The 21,295-nt window shown below is 48.6% G+C and overlaps 1 protein-coding gene across 2 annotated transcripts in view; it reads right to left on the reverse strand.

The window, feature by feature from the left end:
* Window positions 1-6,269: 6,269 nt before the first annotated feature.
* SSR1 (signal sequence receptor subunit 1) overlaps window positions 6,270-21,295 on the reverse strand; it is a 54,568-nt gene continuing 39,542 nt past the window's right edge. For both annotated transcript variants that reach the window (XM_074398420.1, XM_010338068.3), the window contains one exon: window positions 6,270-7,109. In XM_074398420.1, coding sequence (XP_074254521.1) covers window positions 7,075-7,109 — 35 coding nt within the window. In that variant the 3' untranslated portion in view covers window positions 6,270-7,074. The remainder of the gene's footprint in view (window positions 7,110-21,295) is intronic.

Here is a 21,295-nt window from a genome sequence, read left to right on the forward strand (position 1 = left end):
GGTGACAAGAGTGAGACTCCATCTCAAAAAAAAAAAAAAAAAAAAAAAAATTGCATTTCAGATCTACTTACTGATTCAGGATCTTAGGAGAGTGGGACCCAGCCATATACATTTTTAGCAAATTCCTAGAGAATTTGCAAAAGCCCAGAGAAGCTTGCAAACCAGGGCTCTCTGTTAAAGACTGTTCCAGATTCCTGCCCCTCAGTTGTACCTCTAGTGCCCCTCAAGCTAACATTAAGACAAATTGTTTGCACTGGAGGCTTTGTTTGGTCTGGGGTAACTCTGGTATCTAGGACATATACCAGAACCTTCCTTCAAGCCTCCTGTCTGGCCTCTTTCCCTGCTTTTGCAGCCACGCCCCTACCTATATTGGCACAGGTGCTCCCACTCAACTTTGGGAACTACTTACCCCCAGAAGGGAACTTCTAAGAACCTTCGGCTGGGCTCAACATTAGCACCAAATCTAGGAGCAGGTGCCTCCACCTGGCTCACCTTCCTGGAGCTTTGGGTCCTTGGTCTCCTGATACACACTTGTTCCTCAGCCAGGCCTGGCTCATAATGGTGGGATCCATATGGATAAATGAAAATGTGGAGCCCTGCTCTGTCGCCCAGGCTGGGGTGCAGTGGCATGATCTCAGCTCACAGCATCCTCTGCCTCCTGGGTTCAAGCAATTCTCATGCCTCAGCCTCCAGAGTAGCTGGGACTACAGGTGTATGCCACCACACTTGGGTAATTTTCTTTGTAGATTTAGTAGAGACAAGGTTGACCATGTTGCTCAGGCTGGTCTCGAACTTCTGGCCTAGTGATCTGCCAATCTTGGTCTCCCAAAGTGCTGGGATTACAGATGTGAGCCACCACACCTGTCCTGGTTTTGTTTTTTTTTTAAGAGACAGGGTCTCACTCAGTTGCCCAGGGTGGAGTGCAGGGACACAATCTCAGCTCACTGCAGCCTCAGTCTCTTAGGCTCAAGTGATACTCCTGCCTCAGCTTCCCAAGTAGCTGGGACCAAGGTGCACACCACCAAGCCCGGCTATACTTTTTTGTGGGATGGGGTTTCACCATGTTGCCCAGGCTGGTCTCAAACTCCTGGGCTCAAGCAATCCTCCCACCTCTGCCTTCCAAGTGTTGGGATTACAGCGTGGGCCACTGTGCCCTGCCAATGGTCTCTCCAAGCCCACATTACCTTGGGCATAGGGATATTTATACGCAGGTGCCCACAGATGCCTGAGGTCTCACATCCACCCAACCCTCTCTACCTCCACATCCAGGTCTCCACCCAAGACCAAGGGGGCTGCAATCGCTAGGTAAGGGCAGGGGGTTGCGTGGCCAAGAACGCAAGAAAGGTCTGGGGCTCTCCCTGCTGCGGCGGAATTCCCAGGCCAGCGCGTCTGATTGGCCTGGCCTGGGGCAGGGGGTGGGATTTGGTTGTTTCCAGAGAAGGGAAGATCGCGGTTGAAAGCCTCCGCAGCTCCAGAGGGGTCGACCCCCCGACTGGGGAAGGGGAGAGGGGGCGTCGGCGCCACATGGCAGCGCTGAGACTTGAGTGCTGGAACAGCCCCCAGCGAGGAAAGTCCCAAGGGCAGCTCTTGTCACCGAAGACAGGCCTTGGGTTTGTTGTGCGGGCTCCGCTCCCAGCCCTACTTTGCGTAGAAAAGGGAGAAGGTTGCCGGACCAGCTGGACCCGGTTTCCGCAGGGCAGAATGAGCGGCATTCCTTGCCTTCGGCCTGCGGAGCGCCTCAAGCAGCAGGGAACCCACACATTCTCCTGCCCCTGGAAAAAGTTGACCCGCTTCACAGTGAAACCTGAGAGGTGAGGACAGGGCGGTGGGGGGATTTGGATGGGACCTGCTGACGCCTGTCCTCTTCCCAGCACCCACCTAGGGATGAGGACGCTAGGACAGCTGAAGCTGGCACACAGCTGGTCAGTGTTCCGCTGGCACACAGCTGGTCAGTGTTCCTCTAGCACCTCTTTATCCATGCGCCTCCCTGCCCCACACCTCCAATGGCCTCTAAGGCTTGGGGAATGACATCCAAACTCTGTTTCCCAAGCAGGCCCAAACCCACCCTGACTCCCAGTTGACCACGGCCTCGGATGACCGGCCCACCGACAGTCACGCTTTGCAGCCTCGCCCTGTGGTGACCACGTCCACAGAGCGTCTATTCAGTCTACGTCTTTTTTTTTTTTTTTTGAAATGGAGTTTTTTTCCTGTTGCCCAGGCTGGGGTGCAATGGCACGATCTCGGCTCACTGCAACCTCTGCTTCTTGGGTTCAAGTGATTCTCCTGCCTCAGCCTCCTGAGTAGCCGGTATTACAGGCACCTGCAACCATGCCTGGCTAATGTTTTTGTATTTTTCAGAGACAGGGTTTTACCATGTTGGCCAGGCTGGTCTTGAACTCTTGGCCTCAGGTGATCCACCAGCCTTGGCCTCCCAAAGTGCTGGGCGTGAGCCACCACGACCGGCCCAGTCTGTGTCTTTTCACAGACTGTAACAGAGCTCTGACTCTCAGACCCTGCAGATTCAACGTGTTCTGAGCAGTGAGTGGGAACACCAGGCTTTGGCCTCACACTCAAAGGTTGGTGCAGGGACTGATGTTTTTGCCCAGACCAAGCTGATCCAAAAGCTTCCAGTTAATGACTTCCCGCTGGGCGTATTTTTAGGTTTGCCCTTCCCAGGTGCTTCTCATGGAGCTGGGAGCGTTCAGATCCCTGGTGATGATGATTGGCTTCCCGGAAGGCCAATTTAATCAGCATCTCTGGAGTGGGGCTACGTGCCACACAGAGTTTTTAAGGCTCCCAAAAACTTTTTCTTTTTTTTTTTAAAGGAGTTTCTCTCGTCGCCCAGACTGGAGTGCAATGGCACAATCTTGGCTCACTGCAACCTCCGCCTCTCAGGTTCAAGCGATTCTCCAGCAGCCTCCTGAGTAGCTGAGATTACAGGCACCCACCCCCACGCCCAGCCGCATGTTTATCTGAAGATGAAGTTAACTGGATCATGAGGTAAGGAAGGGCGACTTAAACTCAGATGGTATCCCTTAAATAGTATGCAAAGCCCTTATCCACAGATAGCCAAGTCTGTAGGAAATACTGCCTGTCATACGATGAACTGTGACTTTCCAAAATCCATATGGTGAAGCCCCCATGACCTCAGAATGTGACCGTATCTGAGATAGGACCCTTAAAAAGGTAATTCCATTCAAGACGGTTCAAGCCCAGGAGAGGCTCAGGGACACCAACCCTGTCAGTCTTCCTCTTGGGTTGCCAGCCCCCGGACTGCAAGGAAATCCGTCTCTACTGTGGAAGCCCCCCCCGGACGGAGGGCTTTGTTGCGGCATCCAGCCCTGACTAGGGCTCTGCCCTGGTGGCCTTTCTGCGTGTCCCTGATATGGCTGATAGACAGATGACAACAGGGCTTCTTCACTGTGGAGTCTCATGAGATGCTGCGGGCACAGCACACAGGACACTCCATCAGCATTAGGGACTGGCACAACCAGCACAATGACAACGCTTCTCTTTCTTTCTTTCTTTCTTTTTTTTTTTTTTGAGACAGTCTCACTCTGTTGCCCACGCTGGAGTGCAGTGGTTCAATCTTGGCTCACTGCAACCTCTGTCTCCCGGGTTCAAGAAATTCTCCTGCCTTAGCCTCCCAAGTAGCTGGGACTACAGGTGCCCGCCACCACACCTGGCTCATTTTTGTATTTTTAGTAGAGATGGATGTTTCACCCTATTGGCCAGCCTGGTCTCTCAAACTCCTGACCTCAGGTGATCCTCCCGCCTCAGCTTCCCAAAGTGCTGGGATTACAGGCGTGAGCCACTGCACCTGGCCAAAAACCCTTCTCTTAATGCTCACAGGAGAACATATGACCCAAGGCCCAAGGTCCAGGGCCTGTGCTGGGCAAGCTATAAATCAAATCCACAGGGCCGGGCGTGGTGGCTCAAGCCTGTAATCCCAGCACTTTGGGAGGCCAAGGCGGGTGGATCACGAGGTCGAGAGATCGAGACCATCCTGGTCAACATGGTGAAACCCCGTCTCTACTAAAAATACAAAAAATTAGCTGGGCATGGTGGCGTGTGCCTGTAATCCCAGCTACTCAGGAGGCTGAGGCAGGAGAATTGCCTGAACCCAGGAGGCGGAGGTTGCGGTGAGCCAAGATCGCGCTATTGCACTCCAGCCTGGGTAACGAGAGCGAAACTCTGTCTCAAAAAAAAAAAAAAAAAAAAAATCAAATCCACAGACTACGGCCATACCACTCTGAATGCGCCGGATCTCGTCAGATCTCGGAAGCAAAGCAGGGTTAGTACTTGGATGGGAGACTGCCTGGGAATACCGGGTGCCATAGGCTTAAAAAAAAAAAAAAAAAAAATCAAATCCACAAATCTTCACGGGGCTCCTACAATACCACACTGAGTGTGGAAAGTGCTGGCTGGTCCTCACTTTTTTTTTATTTTTTGAGACCGTCTTGCTCTGTTGCCCAGGCTGAAGTGCAGTGGCACAATCTCAGCTCTCTGCAACCTCTGCCTCCCGGGTTCAAGTGATTCTTGTGCCTCAAGCCTCCCGAGTAGCTGGGATTACAGGCGCCCGCCATCATGCCAGGCTAATTTTTATATTTTTAGTAGAGATGGGTGTTTTCACCACGGTGGCCAGGCTGGTCTCGAACTCCTGACCTCAAGTGATCTGCCTGGCTCGGCCTCCCAAAGTGTTGGGATGACAGGCTTGAGCCACTGCACTCAGCGTGGGCCTCACATATCGTTAAAATGTCTTTATAGAATTTAAAGAAACATGAAAAGTTACGGGCTTTTTGTTTCGGGAAACTCAGGAAATTCTTCTGTCCTAGAACTAGACAGTGTGTCTTGAGCTCTCTTTGATTGGGAATATTTATTCATTTAAAGGGGGTTTCTCAGCCGGGCGCGGTGGCTCCAGCCTGTAATCCCAGCACTTTGGGAGGCCGAGGCGGGCGGATCACGAGGTCTGTGTGTGGACGAGTCCTCCAGGCAACTGTGCTGTGTGGTGAAGCAAGTACTTACCTGCCAGGGGCGAATCCTGGCAGGCCAGGCCTGCAAATCACTGAATGCCCCCGACCCCTGCCCCCACCCCACTGGCTGACCGAGGCGCAGCACCCACCCCCAACACAGTGTCACTTTGAATTCACTCGCAGAGCTTGTTTGGAAATGCAGGTTCCTGGGCCGGCTCCTGAGATTCTGCTGGAGTAGGTATGTGGTGCGTTCTGGGTGGTTCCGATGCGGCTCACAGGCTGCGTGATGCCTCTCCCCACCCATGACTGTGTGTGCCTCTGTCAGGTGGCAGGTGAGCCCTGCGTCTCCACCTCCTCCTGTCCTCTCCTCAGATGCAGTTCACCTCTGCTCCTGCTGCTTCCCTGGTCCCGTGTCCTGTGTCCCTTTTTTTTTTTTTTTTTTTTTTTGGAGACAGAGTGTTGCTCTGTCACCCAGGCTGGAGTGCAGTGGCACGATCTTGGCTCACTGCAACCTCCACCTCCTGGGTTTAAGCAATTCCCCTGCCTCAGCCTCCCGAGTAGCTGAGACTACAGGCATGCGCCACCACGCCCAGCTAATTTTTGTATTTTTAGTAGAGACGGGGGTTTCACCATGTTGGCCAGGATGGCCTCAATCTCTTGACCTCGTGATCCGCCTGCCTCAGCCTCCCAAAGTGCTGGGATTACAGGCGTGAGCCACCGCGCCCAGTCCCCTGTGTCCTTCTTACCTTCACCTCTTCCCAAAATCCCCACTCCCATTCTCTAGTTTTTCTTTTTTTTTTTTTTTTTTGAGACAGAGTTTTTTGCTCTTGTTACCCAGGCTGGAGTGCAATGGCGCGATCTCGGCTCACCGCAACCTCCACCTCCTGGGTTCAGGCAATTCTCCTGCCTCAGCCTCCTGAGTAGCTGGGATTACAGGCACGCGCCACCATGCCCAGCTAACTTTTTGTATTTTTGGTAGAGACGAGGTTTCACCATGTTGACCAGGATGGTCTGGATCTCTTGACCTCGTGATCCACCCACCTCGGCCTCCCAAAGTGCTGGGATTACAGGCGTGAGCCACCGCGCCCGGCCCCACTCCCATTCTCAAAGGCTCAGCTCAGAGATCCCCGCTCCTGAAACCTTTCACCCTGCTCCTCACTGCCACCTGCAACCCCCCAGTGTGTTCTTGCTGCAAGTCCATAATACTAGTTACGGGCCCAGCTAGTGAAGACAGGCAGGTGCTGTCTTATTCAGCTGTGACTGCCCAGGGCCTGGCACTCAACAAGAGATGCATACTTATTGGTAGGCTTTTCAATTCAGTTTATTTTACTCTAATTCAATTCAGGACAATTCAACTCCATTCACGCCAGCACAAGGACAGAGGGCCCCGGAGCCCACAGTGGGCACCAGCACATAGACAGTGGCCTCAGGCAGCCCGGCTGGAAGGAGCCCGTTGGTCTTACAGATGTAACTTATATTGCAGGCATAATTCGTGTGCACGCGTGGCACTGCTCGGCCTGGGCACCAAGCTCTCCCTGTGCCTCAGGTCCCTCCAGATGCGCCCCCTGCCCAGCCACCTCTTCTGAGGACGCTCATCTTTGAAAATGTCCTGAGACGGAACTGGAAGCTCTAAGGTATGCGCTGAACCATCACATGGCAGGGGCTGGCAGGCTTCACATAGTCCCATTTCCTGGCCTCAGTCACCATCAGTGAAGTGGGTGGGGGCAGCTGACCCAAGGGGCCTACTGCATGGGTCACATGATTCAGCCAGTCCTCACTGGCGGGACCTGCATCCCCATCCTGGCAGAGTAGGACTGGTTTCCTGGGAAATCCCCACCCAGAAACAGCACACGACAGCTGTTAGTCATCAGCCACAAAGGCCTAGTGACACAGCCATGCCCAGCGGTGACTTCCCAGAGCCATCTGGTGGAGGACCCAGTTGAGTGGGCTGCTGCTGTCCTAAGTTTCCCAAATTGCAAAACGGTGCAGAAAAGATGGCTGGGTCTCCAGGAATGGCTGTTCCGGGGGAGGTCCTGGAGCAGCCACGGTGGAAGCGCAGGCCTTGCACCTGGAGACCACGAGGCGCCCAAGTGCAGAGCGGTCAGATGCCATCAGTGCGTCTCCCTCCTCCTGCGCCTGAAAGAGCAAAGGGAGACAGTGACCTCCTGAGAGGCTTCTGGACACCCCGCCAGGCACTTCCCTACTGGTGCATGAAGCATGTGGCTGAAGAGAGGCAGCAGGGCAGGGGGCCCAGGACTCTCTGCTGCTCTGTCCCGGCCAAATAGTTCCCATGATCAAAGACCCAGAGACTCTCCCCTCACACCCACGCATCCTCCCATGAAGAACATGGAACAATCTAGGATGGGGTTCAAAGTTTCTAAAACTGGTACATTCTGTGATTTCCCAGAGGAAGGATAAATACCATGCTTTTTTCTTGGGATTTGATCAGACTTTCATGCTTTCAGTGAGAATCTGGCATAAAAAGAACTCCCAACATTTAGCCATGCTTCACGAGTAAAGCAGTGAAAACCACAAACAAAAACCAATCTGGAGAGATTGGGAGGTTTCTGCTTTGCAACGGAATCAGCTCCCAGATCTCACTCATTCTTTCATTCACTCAACACACCTTTATTTATTTATTTATTAAGACAGGGTTTCACCATGTTGGTCAGGCTGGTCTTGAACTCCTGACCTCAGGTGATCCGCCCACCTTGGCCTCCAAAGTGCTTGGATTACAGGCGTGAGCCACCATGCCTGGCCTCAACACACCTTTATTAAGCACCTACTATGTGGTGGGCGCATTGGAGCTGGGATGCCATCGTGAGCAAGATGTGGTCCCATAAGCCTGGCAGTGCAGCGGGGGAAGAGACATGTGCCACGATGGCTTGGTCAGTGCAGCTGAAGCTCTGTACCCACACTCAGGTGAGGGACCAGACACCTCTAACTGTGGGTGCCTGGAGGGCTCTACGAAAGCTTTCTTAGGAGAGGGGTCATGAATAGGAGGTTGCAAAAAGTAAGACCCCCTGTTTCCAAGTCATCGGTATCCACATCACCAATAACAGGCCAAGCCAGCAGCAACCATGTGGCCCTCGAGCTGCTGAGCTGGGAAGGCCAGAGCGTTGCTCAGGGCTATTCCTGCCAGAAAGGCAGAACCTGAATCTAATTTGGAGGAAGCATCACACAAACTCTAACGGGGGTACTCTCTGCAGAACAGCTAGCCTGCACTCTTCACAAATGCCAGGGACGCTGACAGAGAGGCTGTTCCAGAACAAAGAAGGCCAATACATGACAACTAAATGTATTGCAGGATCCCAAACCAGGAAAAAACTAGCTGTCAGGAGGATTAGAGACAATTAGTGAAATGTGAACATGGCCTGTGGCTTAGAAAACGTGACATAAATGCTAAATGTCCTGATTTTGATAACTGCAGTTTGGTTACGTAAGAGAATGTTTGCTCTTCGGAGATTAAATACTGGTGTATTTGGGGGAAAGGGGACATGGTATGTCTGCAACTTACTCCCAAAGAGCTCAGAAAAAAAATACGCATGGTGGGTGTGTGCATTTGTATGTGGTGAAATGCTAAGCACCGTCTGAGTGAAGGTGAAGGGTATAGGGCATTTCTTTGTACTATTTTGTAACTTTTATGTAAGTTTGAAGGGGGCAGGGTGTCTGGGAGAGAGAGCAGCCTGTGAAGGCAGGAGTTGGCACCAGTGTGGTGTGCACAGGGAATGAGCTGTTGGGCTGGAGTACAAACTCACAGGAGGACCAGTGACACAGAGGGGCCAAAGGGCAGGCAGAGGCAAATGGTGGAGGACTTTGTCCTGATGGCTGTGGGGAACCTTTAGAAGGTTTTCAGCAGGAGAGAGCGACAGGGTCAGAATGCCATTTGATAATGACCACACAAGCAGCTCGGGTAGTGGGCTGGAAGGGGACCAGACTGGCTGCAGCTGGGAGAGTGGGGCAGGGCTCTCGCAGCACTGCAGGCAAAGGCTGGCACCACACCCACACAGGGCAGCACACAGGAACCAAGCTTGCGACATTCCCAAGGCCTGGAGCAAGGCAGGCTGCAGAAGAACTGGCTATGAGATGTTAGGAGGCAGGGGGATGGAGGGGGTCTGGGAAAAGGAAGTTTCTTCTGGAAGTGATCGCACTGAGACAGGAAATACTGCCGAAAAAGTGGTTTAGGGAAGGAAGTAACCCTCTCTCTGCTTGCTGGAGATAGGGCACTCCTGGGGCCAGCCTACCCACGTCCATAGCCTGGCTGCCTTTCTCACTACATCAGTGGCCTCACCATTCTGTACCTCAGTTTGGTCAGCTCTAAAATGGTGATAATAGAACCTATCTCAAATAGGGAACATGAGCAGGGAGGAATTGTTGAAGTCCTGCTTTTGGAGGGAGAGCTGATGACAATCATTTTCATCCTTTTTTTTTTTTTTTTTTTTTGAGATGGAGTTTCGCTCTTGTTACCCAGGCTGGAGTGCAATGGCGCGATCTCGGCTCACCGCAACCTCCGCCTCCTGGGTTCAGGCAATTCTCCTGCCTCAGCCTCCTGAGTAGCTGGGATTACAGGCACGCGCCACCATGCCCAGCTAATTTTTTGTATTTTTAGTAGAGACGGGGTTTCACCATGTTGACCAGGATGGTCTCGATTTCTTGACCTCGTGATCCACCCGCCTCGGCCTCCCAAAGTGCTGGGATTACAGGCTTGAGCCACCGCGCCTGGCTCATTTTCATCTTTTATCTCAAGTCATCACTTGGACCCTTTAATTTACAAAATTCAATAAAATCTGTAAGGTTTCAAGGAGTCAAACAATTCCCATCATCCTAATGAAGGCAGTTTCCTTGAAAACAAAACTGCTGTATGGGAATATATATGTGTATGTGTGTGTGTGTGTTTGATACAGAGTCTCACTGTGTCGCTCAGGTTAGAGTACAGTCGTGCAACCTTGGCTCTCTGCAACCTCTGCCTCCCAGGTTCAAGTAATTCTTCTGTCTCAGCCTTCCGAGTAGCTGAGATTACAGGCGCGTGCCACCATGCCCAGCTTTTTCTTTGAGACAAGAGTCTCCTTCTGTTGCCCAGGCTGGAGTGCAATGGTGCAATCTTGGTTCACTGCAACCTTCGCCTCCCAGGTTCAAGCGATTCTTCTGCCTCAGCCTCCCAAGTAGCTGGGATTATAGGCATGTGCCACCACACTTGGCTAATTTTTTTTATTATTATTATTTTTTTTTGAGACGGAGTTTTGCTTTTGTTACCCAGGCTGGAGTGCAATGGTGCGATCTCGGCTCACCGCAACCTCCGCCTCCTGGGTTCAGGCAATTCTCCTGCCTCAGCCTCCTGAGTAGCTGGGATTACAGGCATGTGCCACCGTGCCCAGCTAATTTTTTTTGTATTTTTAGTAGAGGTGGGGTTTCACCATGTTGACTAGGATGGTCTCGATCTCTTGACCTCGTGATCCACCCACCTCGGCCTCCCAAAGTGCTGGGATTACAGGCTTGAGCCACCGTGCCTGGCCAATTTTTTGTATTTTTAGTAGAAAAGGGGTCTCACCATGTTGACCAGGATGGTCTTGATCTTGACCTCAGGATCCACCCGCCTTGGCCTCCCAAAGTGCTAGGATTACAGGTGTGTGCCACCACACCTGGCTAATTTTTGCATTTTTAGTAGAGATGGGGTTTCACCATGTCTTATGAAACTCCTGACCTTGTGATCTGCCCACCTCACCTCCCAAATTGCTGGGGTTTCAGGCGTAAGCCACTGTGCCCAGCCCAGGAATATATTTTTTAAAAGATCCATGTAGGCAGCAGGATGTTTTAGCTTGGCCTGGATAACATAATTTTTGACAAAGGAAGATGTGATAGCTCTCTTCAAACATATAAAAAGGGCTGTTATAAGGGAGAGAGGGCAAATTTTTTTTTTTTTTTTTTTCCCCTAAGATCTGCAGAGCAGAACCAGGATATCAACAGGGAAGTTGGTTTGGGTTCAAGAAGGAACTAATTTGAGCTGTCCAAACACAGGCCACCCGGCCAGGTAGAGGTGTGCACACAGGCGGTTAAAGAAGAGGGTCTGCACTGGATAAGGAGCTGGACTAGATGACGCTTAATATTCTTTCCAACTTGAGGATTAAGTAGAAGGTGAGAGGCCTCTACCGGAAGTTCACAGGGAGGAGTAAGTTGCTGATGGTGGTTTGCAGTTGGCTGACAAACAAACATGGCTTATGTAACGAAGTATTTTTAGTGGTGAAAATGCGAAGCCTACCCTGTGCCAGCCATTGGGATCAGCTTTTCCTTAACATATGGAACCTTTAAAAAGTCACGACATTTGACATACAGCAAGAGCTTTATATTCCTAGGATTTAGTAATAACTGCAGCTACTGTTATCCCCATTTTACAGATGGAAAGCCTGAGACAAGTGGCTGGCCCAAGGTTATCTAGCCATTGAGCGGGTAAGTTCTGATTCAAACAGTGGCTCATTCCAACAGCCATTCTTTTTAATACATAAAAAACTAATTTTTATAATTTTTTTTTCGTGGAGATGGGGTCTTACTCTGTTGCCTAGGCTGGTCTCAAAACTCCTTGCCTCGAGATCCTCCTGCCTCGGCCTCCCAAAGTGCTGGAATTACAGGCTAGGATTACTGTTGGAGCTATCGTGCTTCACTTCCAACAGCTATTAACCATCATACTACACTACTGACTGTCCAGCCACTGAAAATATCTGATTTATTCATCCAAGTCATCCTGTGTGTATACGAGTATGGACAGGACAGAGGCCAGCTTTGTCTGTCCTCAGAGACTGCGCTCTCAGGAGGTGAGCTGCAGGCTTGCTCATAGCATTCATCTTCTACCAACACAAACCATTCAAATTCAAATCCAAGATGATTTCACTCATGTCTTAGCAAAAGCAGCATTTTTCATTTTAATTCTGGGGTGAGGGTGGAGCACAGGCTGTCGGACCCGTTGGAGTAGGTGGTCTGCTTTAGGAGAGTGTGGTTCCTAACAATCTTGTCTTCTTCCCAGGCTTCTCCAGCTAGTTCAGGCAATACCAAGGGGCAGACCTGGGAATGGGTTGTTGAGTCACTGCTGTACCATCCATGAACAGCAGAGGGCAGCAAAACACTCATCTGACGGGCATCAAGGGAGCCTGGGGATAACCAGGTATGTTTTAAAATGTTTTCACATCATTTGGGGAACTCCTGCAGAGGGGAAACACTCAGATTTAAAATGATGAAACCAAAAAACACAGATACAAGTAACTAATTATTCCCTTATGAGAAACTTAGAACTGGTGTGGTGGTTCACACCTGTAATCCCAGCACTTTGGAAGACTGAGGTGGGAGGATCACTTGAGGCCAGGAGTTCGAGACCAGCCTGAGCAGCATGGCGAGACTGTCTCTACTAAAAATACAAAATATTAGCTGGGCATGGGGGTATGTGCCTGTAATCAGAGCTACCTGGGAGGCTGAGGCACAAGAAATGCTTAAACCTGGGAGGTAGAGGTTGCAGTGAGCTGAGATCATGCCACCGCACTCCACTCCAGCCTGGGCAACAGAGTGAGACTGACCCAATAACACAGAAGTATACTTTTATAAATTCTTTTTTAAAAAATACATACATGTAATTTAAAATAGAGATGGGGGGGTCTCACTATGTCAACCAGGCTGGTCTCAAAATCTTAGGCTCAAGTGATCCTCCCGCCTTGGCCTCCCAAAGTACTGGGATCACAGGCATGAGCCACTGTGCCCAGCCAACTTTTACAATTTTTTTCTTTATCTGGAGATGGAGTCTCACTCTGTCACCCAGGTGGGAGTGCAATGCCACACTCAGCTCACTGCAACCTCTGCCTCCTAAGTTCGAGCAATTCTCCTGCCTTAGCCTCCCAAGTAGCTGGGACTACAGGCATGCACCACCACACCTGGCTAATTTTTGCATTTTTAGTAGAGACAGGGTTTTGCCATGTTGGCCAGGCTGGTCTTGAACTCCTGACCTCAGGTGTTCTGCCTGCCTTGGCCTCCCAAAGTGCTGGGATTACAGACGTGACTGCCCAGCCTACTTTTATCAATGCTTAGACACAGCTGGTATCCTGACACGAGGCTCTACTAACAGGGGCTTGAGCAGTTTTCCTTTGGTTGTGTGCCTGTGATAGGTTACATAGTTGTTTCCACTGGGAATCTGGTTAACTTGTTCACTATCCATTTAAGGAGAAAATAGTCCCTTTATGGAACTCACCTAATGAAATTTCACAGAAACCATCTATAGCAATGCCTATACACTTGCTTGCCAGTTTCCACAAGCTTTTGTTTTAGTAAATGCTTCCTACTTTAGCTGCAATGTACACCAAGATGCCATTTCAACTTCTCAAGGTGCAACAGTGTGATCCGTAACCCTTCAGGTCCCCACGAGAGAGCCATACATCTGTGAACCCAAAGCATGGCAGTTCAACCTCTATCCTCTTCCAGCTGTTCAGTGAATGGTGCCCTGGAGAAAGAACCTCCATAAATGAGGGAGGCGACACCATCCCATGAAGGCTCTGGACACACACAAACCTGTGTCCAGCTCTGCCACCTAACAGTTGAGGCATTTTTGTCAAGTTGTTTAACTTGTGTTCAATTTCCTTATTCGCAAAATGGAGATACCTACTTCACAGTGTGGTAATTAAGTAATTCACATGAAACACCTAACATATGTGCCAGGTCCTGTTTTAAGACTTGGTGAGCTGGTGACTTAAACAAAATTCTTGTTGTCATGAGCTTACATTCACAAGGGGTAAGGGGCAAAGGAAGAACAAGGTAACTTCCTTGTGTGTGTGTATATGTGTTTGAGAGACACAGTTTTGTTCTGTCACCCAGGCTAAAGTGCAGTGGCACGATCTAGGCTCACTGCCACCTCTGCCTCCTGGATTCAAGTGGATTCTCCTGCCTGAGCTTCCCGAGTAGCTGGGATTACAAGCACACATCATCATACTCAGGTAATTTTTGTATTATATTAGAAGTGATTTCAGCATGTGGGCCAGGCTGGTCTCAAACTACTAACCTCAAGTGACCCACCCACCTCAGCTTCCCAAAATGCTGGGATTACCAGCATCAGCCACTGTGCCAGCCCAAGGTAACTTCTCATAGTGTTGAAGATAATGAGAACAGAACAGGGTGTGTAGGGCCTTCCTTGAGGGGAGCTGTCAGGAATGCTAAGAGCAGGGAAGATGGGGGCTGAGACCTGGACAGAGGGAATTACTGCCAAGGCTCTGCTCCTGGACAAGCCGGGCTGGGCAGAGAATGGGGAGGTGGCTGGCCAGGAAGCCTGGAGGGCAGCACAGGATGGGGCGAAGCAGGGAGGGAAAGATCCTGGAGAGCCTGCAGGCAGTGGCGGAACACCCATGTTCACCTAAATGCCAGTGGAAGCCAGAGGAGAATTTCTGGCAGGGCAGAGTCAGGATCTGATGGGGCAGCTTGGACTCTTGTGGGCATCAGGCCTGAGAGGCAAAGGGGTGGGGCAGTAGTGGCTGTACTGAGCACCAGCCTGGCTCCAACTTGGCAGCAGAGAGGAGCTCATGGTTTTACAAATAGCCAAGGGAAAGGCCGGGTCCCTGAAAAGGAGAAATACTTACAAGGGCTTCCTATTAAGAATCTATCTTGGTTGGGCATGGTGGATCAGGCCTGTAAGCCCAGCACTTTGGGAGGCTGAGGTGGGTGGATCACCTGAGGTCAGGAGTTCAGGACCAGCCTGGCCAATATGGTGAAACCCTGTCTCTACTAAAAATACAAAAACTAGCCAGGCATGGTGGTGGGCACCTGTAGACCCAGCTACTCAGGAGGCTGAGGCAGGAGAATCACTTGAACCTGAGAGGTGGAGGTTGCAGTGAACCAAGATTGTGCTACTGCACTCCAGTCTGGGTGACAAAGTGAGAGTTGGTCTCAAAAAAAAAAAAAAAGAATCTATCTTGCTTTTGCTTGACTATGTATTGACAGTGTATCCAAGTTTTAAAAATGGGCTTCGTTTCTTTTGGGGCCACAGATGAACTGCCCACACCACTGTGATTAGTGTACTCACTGTAGGAGGCTCAGATAAATTTCATATTTGCATTTATTGCTTCCATTACAAACTATAGGCACATTATATAAACATTCTGAAAAAGAAAAAAAAAAAAATCCACCATCCTAACCAAAAGCTGTTTTAGCATTTTGATGTATTTCTTTTTAGACTCTGGATTAATCCAAAGTTTAATACTTAATGTTTCAGGCATTGCAGAGAAGACATAATACTGCCCTAATATATATTTTTTCTAATTCCCCAAGCTTGGTATTTTTTAGTCTTCAAAGCATTTTTTCCTTTCAGCAGAAAAAGCTAAAAAAATTACCTGGTAACAAAGACTGATCCTCCAGAGTTTACACAGCCTCTGATGAAGTTACTTTTTCTTTTTTTTTTTTTTTTTTGAGACGGAGTTTCGCTCTTGTTACCCAGGCTGGAGTGCAATGGCGCGATCTCGGCTCACCGCAACCTCCGCCTCCTGGGCTCAGGCAATTCTCCTGCCTCAGCCTCCTGAGTAGCTGGGATTACAGGCACGCGCCACCACGCCCAGCTAGTTTTTTGTATTTTTAGTAGAGACGGGGTTTCACCATGTTGACCAGGATGGTCTCGATCTCTCGACCTCGTGATCCACCCGCCTCGGCCTCCCAAAGTGCTGGGATTACAGGCTTGAGCCACCGCGCCCGGCCTAAAAGTTACTTTTTCTATGAAGAACACATGTAGTTCTACTGCTTAGAATAACATCGTGAAAAGAAAGAAATCTTAGGTGCTACTGATTTATTGGGTGGGTTTACAGATGAGAAAACTAAATTAAAGATCCATCCCGGCTTTCTTAGAAATGTTTAATAAGCAGCCGGTTGCAGTGGTTCATGCCTGTAATCCCAGCACTGGGAGACCAAGGCAGGCAAATCATGAGGTCAGGAGATCAAGACCATCCTGGCCAACACGGTGAAACCCTCTCTCTACAAAAAAAAAAAAATAGAAAAATTAGCCAGGCATGGTGGTGTGCAGCTGTAGTCCCAGCTACTTACTTGGGAGGCAGAGGCAGAATTGCCTGAACCTGGGAGGTGGAAGGTGCAGTGAGCCAAGATCATTCCACTGCACTCCAGCCTGGGCAAGATTGAGACTCTGCTTATTAAACTTTTTTTTTTTTTTTTTTTTGACAGAGTATGCAGTCTGCAATTACTGGGAATCCAAGCTCAGTATGTGAGTACGGGTGGATGTGTGGTAGACCTTTCTTACTCATGCCTGTGTGTGGGGGAGTCTCTTTATGACATCACTTTGTCATTTGAAATGTCTAAAAATGTGTGAATTTTTTTTTTTTTTAAGTTTTATCATTATTATTTATTTATTTATTGAGACGGAGTTTCATTCACTGTTGTTACCCAGGCTGGAGTGCAATGGCGCAATCTCGGCTCACCGCAACCTCCGCCTCCTGGGTTCAAGCAATTCTCCTGCCTCAGCCTCCCAAGTAGCTGGGACTACAGGCGTGCGCCACCATGCCCAGCTAATTTTTGTATTTTTTTTTTTTTTTTTTTTTTGAGACAGAGTTTCGCTCTTGTTACCCAGGCTGGAGTGCAATGGCGCGATCTCGGCTCACCGCAACCTCCGCCTCCTGGGTTCAGGCAATTCTCCTGCCTCAGCCTCCTGAGTAACTGGGATTACAGGCACGCGCCACCATGCCCAGCTAATTTTTTGTGTTTTTAGTAGAGACGGGGTTTCACCATGTTGACCAGGATGGTCTCGATCTCTTGACCTCGTGATCCACCCGCCTCGGCCTCCCAAAGTGCTGGGATTACAGGCTTGAGCCACCGCGCCCGGCCTAATTTTTGTATTTTTAGTAGAGACGGGGTTTCACCATGTTGACCAGGATGGTCTCGATCTCTTGACCTCGTGATCCACCCGTCTCGGCCTCCCAAAATGCTGGGATTACAGGCGTGAGCCACTGCGCCCGGCCATGTGTGAACTTTTAAATAATTTCCAGGAGGAAATTCTGACCAAAACTGTGAGATATATATATATATATATATATATATATATATATATATATATATATATATATATATATATATATCTTTTCTTTTACATTCCTCATGTGTCTTGAGACCCGGCAGGAATACACACTGTTACTTCAGGTAACATTTCATGTTGCACGAATACTTCAAGTATCAGCTTTAATTTAAGGGACATGTAAATAAAAAGATGCATTTGCCAGGACAGCAGGCTAGATCAAGCGGAAGGTTAGACCAATAAGAAAAACCAAGAGGACAGATCCAAGATGGCCAATTAGGAGCAGCTCAGGATTGCAGCTCCCAGCAAACGCGCAGAGGGTGAGTGGACGTCGCATTTCCAGACAGATTTTTATTGCACACAGACCAGGAGATTCCCAGGTGGAGGAGCCCCATGGGTCGCCAGCGTGGCTGTTTTGGCTGGCGCCCCGGCGCGGTGGTTGTCCATACAAAATACATGGGTCTGGGTGCCGTTTTAGCTGGCGATTGGAGCTCCTGGGAGACAGTCACCCATTCAAGAGATTAAAAAGAGGACTGAAACAGGGAGCCAGGCCAGGAGATTCCCAGGCAAAAAAGCGCCACGCGCGCAGCTGTTTCAGCAGGCGCAGTGGGCTGTCACACGGGAAATCACACAGAACCCTGGCGCCTTTCAACAGGTGACTGGAACACCTGGGAGACAGAGTCGACCGTTCACCTCAAAAAAAAAAAAAAAAAAAAAAAAAAAAAAAAAGAGGCTCTGAGGCAGGGAGCCAGGTGATCAGGCTCAGCTGGTTCCACCTCTACAAAAAAACAGCAATAGTAACACTCTGGATTGAGAGTTTCACAGCAAGCACAGCTGAACCTAGGATGGTCCAGCTCTGTGGGGGAGGGGCGTCTGCCATTACTGAGGCAGTCCACCACTACAGAGGTAGTCCGCCATTGCTGAGGGAGCCTGCTGTTGCCAAGTCAACCCGCCATTAGAGAGAGAGCCCGCATTACAGAGGTGGGCCACCATTGCCGAGGCTGTTCTAACTATACCCATATAACCAGTACTGCAGGGAAGTTCACATGACAGCCAGGTGGAGCCCACAGCAGCTCAGCTAACCCTCTGCAGGCAGGCAGTGACTAGGCTGCCTCCTCACTGGGCAGGGCAGCCCTGATAAAAGGCAGCAGCACAACAGAAACTCATAAATAAAGCCCTAACTCCCTGGGACAGAGCACTTGGGAGGGGGGAAAAGGGGGGGTTTATGAGTTCTGCTGCAGCAGACTTAAATGTACCTGCCCAGCAGCTCTGAATGAACAACAGAGCTCACAGCTCAGCACTTGAGCTCCTATAAAGGACAGACTGTCTCCTCAAGCAGCTCCCTGACCACGGTATATCCAAAGAGTCACCTCACAAAGGAGAGCTCAGACTGACATGTGGCGGGTATCCTTCTGGGACAAAGATAGCAGAAGAAGAAACTGGCAGCAACCCTTACTGTTCTGCAGCCGCTGCAGGTGATCACCAGGCAAGCAGGGTCTGGAGGGGACCTCAGCAGTCCTATAGCAGAGGGGCCTGACTGTTAGAAGGAAAACTAAGAAAGAGAAAGAAATAACTTCATCATCAACAAACTGGATGTCCACTCAGAGACCCCATCTCAAAGTCAACAACTACAAAGACAACAGGTGGATAAATCCACAAAGATGGGAAGAAACCAGCGTAAAAAGGATGAAAACACTCGAAACCAGAACACCTGTCCTCCTACAAGGGACCACAACTCCTCACCAGCAAGTGAACAAGGCTGAATGGAGAATGAGTGTGATGGACTGACAGAAACAGGCTTCAGAAGGTGGGTAATAAGAAATCTGTGAGCTAAAAGACCATGTTCTAACCCAATGCATAGAAACTAAGAACCTTGAAAAAAGATTTGATGAAATGCCAACAAGAATAAACACCTCAGAGAGGAGTATAAGTGATCTGATGGAGCTGAAAAACACAACATGAGAACTTCATGAAGCATACACAAGTTTCAACAGCCGAATTGACCAAGCAGAAGAAAGGATATCAGAGGCTGAACATCAACTCTATGAAATAAAACGAGAAGGCAAGAATAGAGAAAAAAGGGTAAAAAGGAATGAACAAAGTCTCCAAGAAATATGGGACTATGTGAAAAGACCTAATCTACGCTTGATAGGTGTACCTGGAATGTGACGGAGAAAATGAATCCAAGCTGGAAAATACTCTTCAGGATATTATCCAGGAAAACTTCCCCAACCTAGCAAGGCAGGCCAATATTCAAGTCCTGGAAATACAGAGACCACCACAAAGATATTCCTCAAGAAGAGCAACCCCAAGGCACATAATGGTCAGATTTACCAGGGTTGAAATAAAGGAGAAAACGCTAAGAGCAGCCAGAGAGAAAGGTTGGGTTACCCACAAAGGGAAGCCCATCAGACTCACTGTGGATCTCTCAGCAGAAACCCTACAAGCCAGAAGAGAGTGGGGGCTAATATTCAACATCCTTAAAGAAAAGAACTTTCAACCCAGAATCTCCTATCCAGCCAAACTAAGCTTCATAAGTGAAGGAAAAATAAAATCCTTTACGAACAAGCAAGTACTCAGAGATTTCATCACCACCAGGCCTGCTTTACAAGAGCTCCTGAAAGAGGCACTAAACATAGAAAGGAACAACCAGTACCAGCCACTCCAAAAACATACCAAATGGTAAAAAGCATCAACACAATGAAGAAGCTGCATCAACTAACAGGCAAAACAGCCAGCTAGCATCAAAATGGCAGGATCAAATTCACACATGACAATATTAACCCTAAATGTAAATGGGCTAAATGTCCCAATCAAAAGACAGAGACTGGCAAATTAGATAAAAAGCCAAAACCCAAAAAGAAAAAAAAAAGAAAAAAAAAAGCCAAAACCCATCTATGTGCTGTATCCAGGAAAACCATCACACATGCAAGGATACACAAAGGCTCAAAATAAAGGGATGGAGGAAGATTTACCAAGCAAATGCAGAGCAAAAAAAAATCAGGAGTTGCAATTCTCATCTCTGATAAAATAGACTTTAAACCAACAAAGATCAAAAGAGACAAAGAAGGACATTACATAATGGTAAAAGGATCAATGCAACAAGAAGAGCTAACCATCCTAAATATATACGCACCCAATACAGGAGCACCCAAGATATATAAGGCAAGTTCTTAATGACTTACAGAGAGACTTAGACTCCCACAATAATAGTGGGAGACTTTAACACCCCACTGTCAATATTAAACAGATCAACAAGACAGAAAAGTAACAAGGATATCCAGGACTTGGACTCAGACCTGGCCCAAGCAAACCTAATAGACATTTACAGAACTCTGGTTCTCCACCCCAAATCCATAGAATATACATTCTTCTCAGCACTACATCACACCTACTCTAAAACTGACCACATAATTGGCAGTAAATAACTCCTCAGCAAATGCAAAAGAATGGAAATCATAACAAACAGTCTCTCAGACCACAGTGCGATGAAGTTAGAACTCAGAATTCAGAAACTAACTCAGAACCGCACAGCCTCATGGAAACTGAACAACTGGCTCTTGAATGTTGACTGGATAAACAATGAAATGAAGGTAGAAATAAAGATGTTCTTTGAAATCAGCGAGAACAAAGACACAACATACCAAAATCTCTGGGACACATTTAAAGCAGTGTCTACAGGAAAATATATAGCAATAAATGCCCACATGAGAAGCAAGGAAAGATCTAAAGTTGACACCCTATCGTCAAAATTGAAAGAGCCAGCGGAGCAAGATCAAAAAAACTCAAAATCTAGAAGACGACAAGAAATAACTAAGATCAGAGCAGAACTGAAGGAAATAGAGACACAAAAAACCCTTCAAAAAATCAGTAAATCCAGAAGCTGGTTTTTCAAAAAGATCAACAAAACAGACCACTAGCCAGATTAATAAAAAAGAAAAGAGAGAATAATCAAATAGATGCAATAAAAAACGATAAAGGGGATATCACCGCAGATTCCTCAGGAATACAAACCATCAGAGATTATTACAAACAACTCTATGCACATAAACTAGTAAACCTGGAAGAAATGGATAAATTCCTGGACACTTGCATCCTCCCAAGCCTAAACCAGGAAGAAGTTGAAACCCTGAATAGACCAATAACAAGGTCTGAAGTTGAGGCAGCAATTAAAAGCCTACCACCCCAAAAAAAGCCCAGGTCCAGATGGGTTCACAGCCAAATTCTACCAGACATATGAAGAGGAGCTGGTACCATTCCTTCTGAAACTATTCCAAACAACCCCAAAAGAGGG

This window comes from Saimiri boliviensis, chromosome 4, assembly GCF_048565385.1.
Source record: "Saimiri boliviensis isolate mSaiBol1 chromosome 4, mSaiBol1.pri, whole genome shotgun sequence".
Classification (NCBI taxonomy): domain Eukaryota; kingdom Metazoa; phylum Chordata; class Mammalia; order Primates; family Cebidae; genus Saimiri; species Saimiri boliviensis.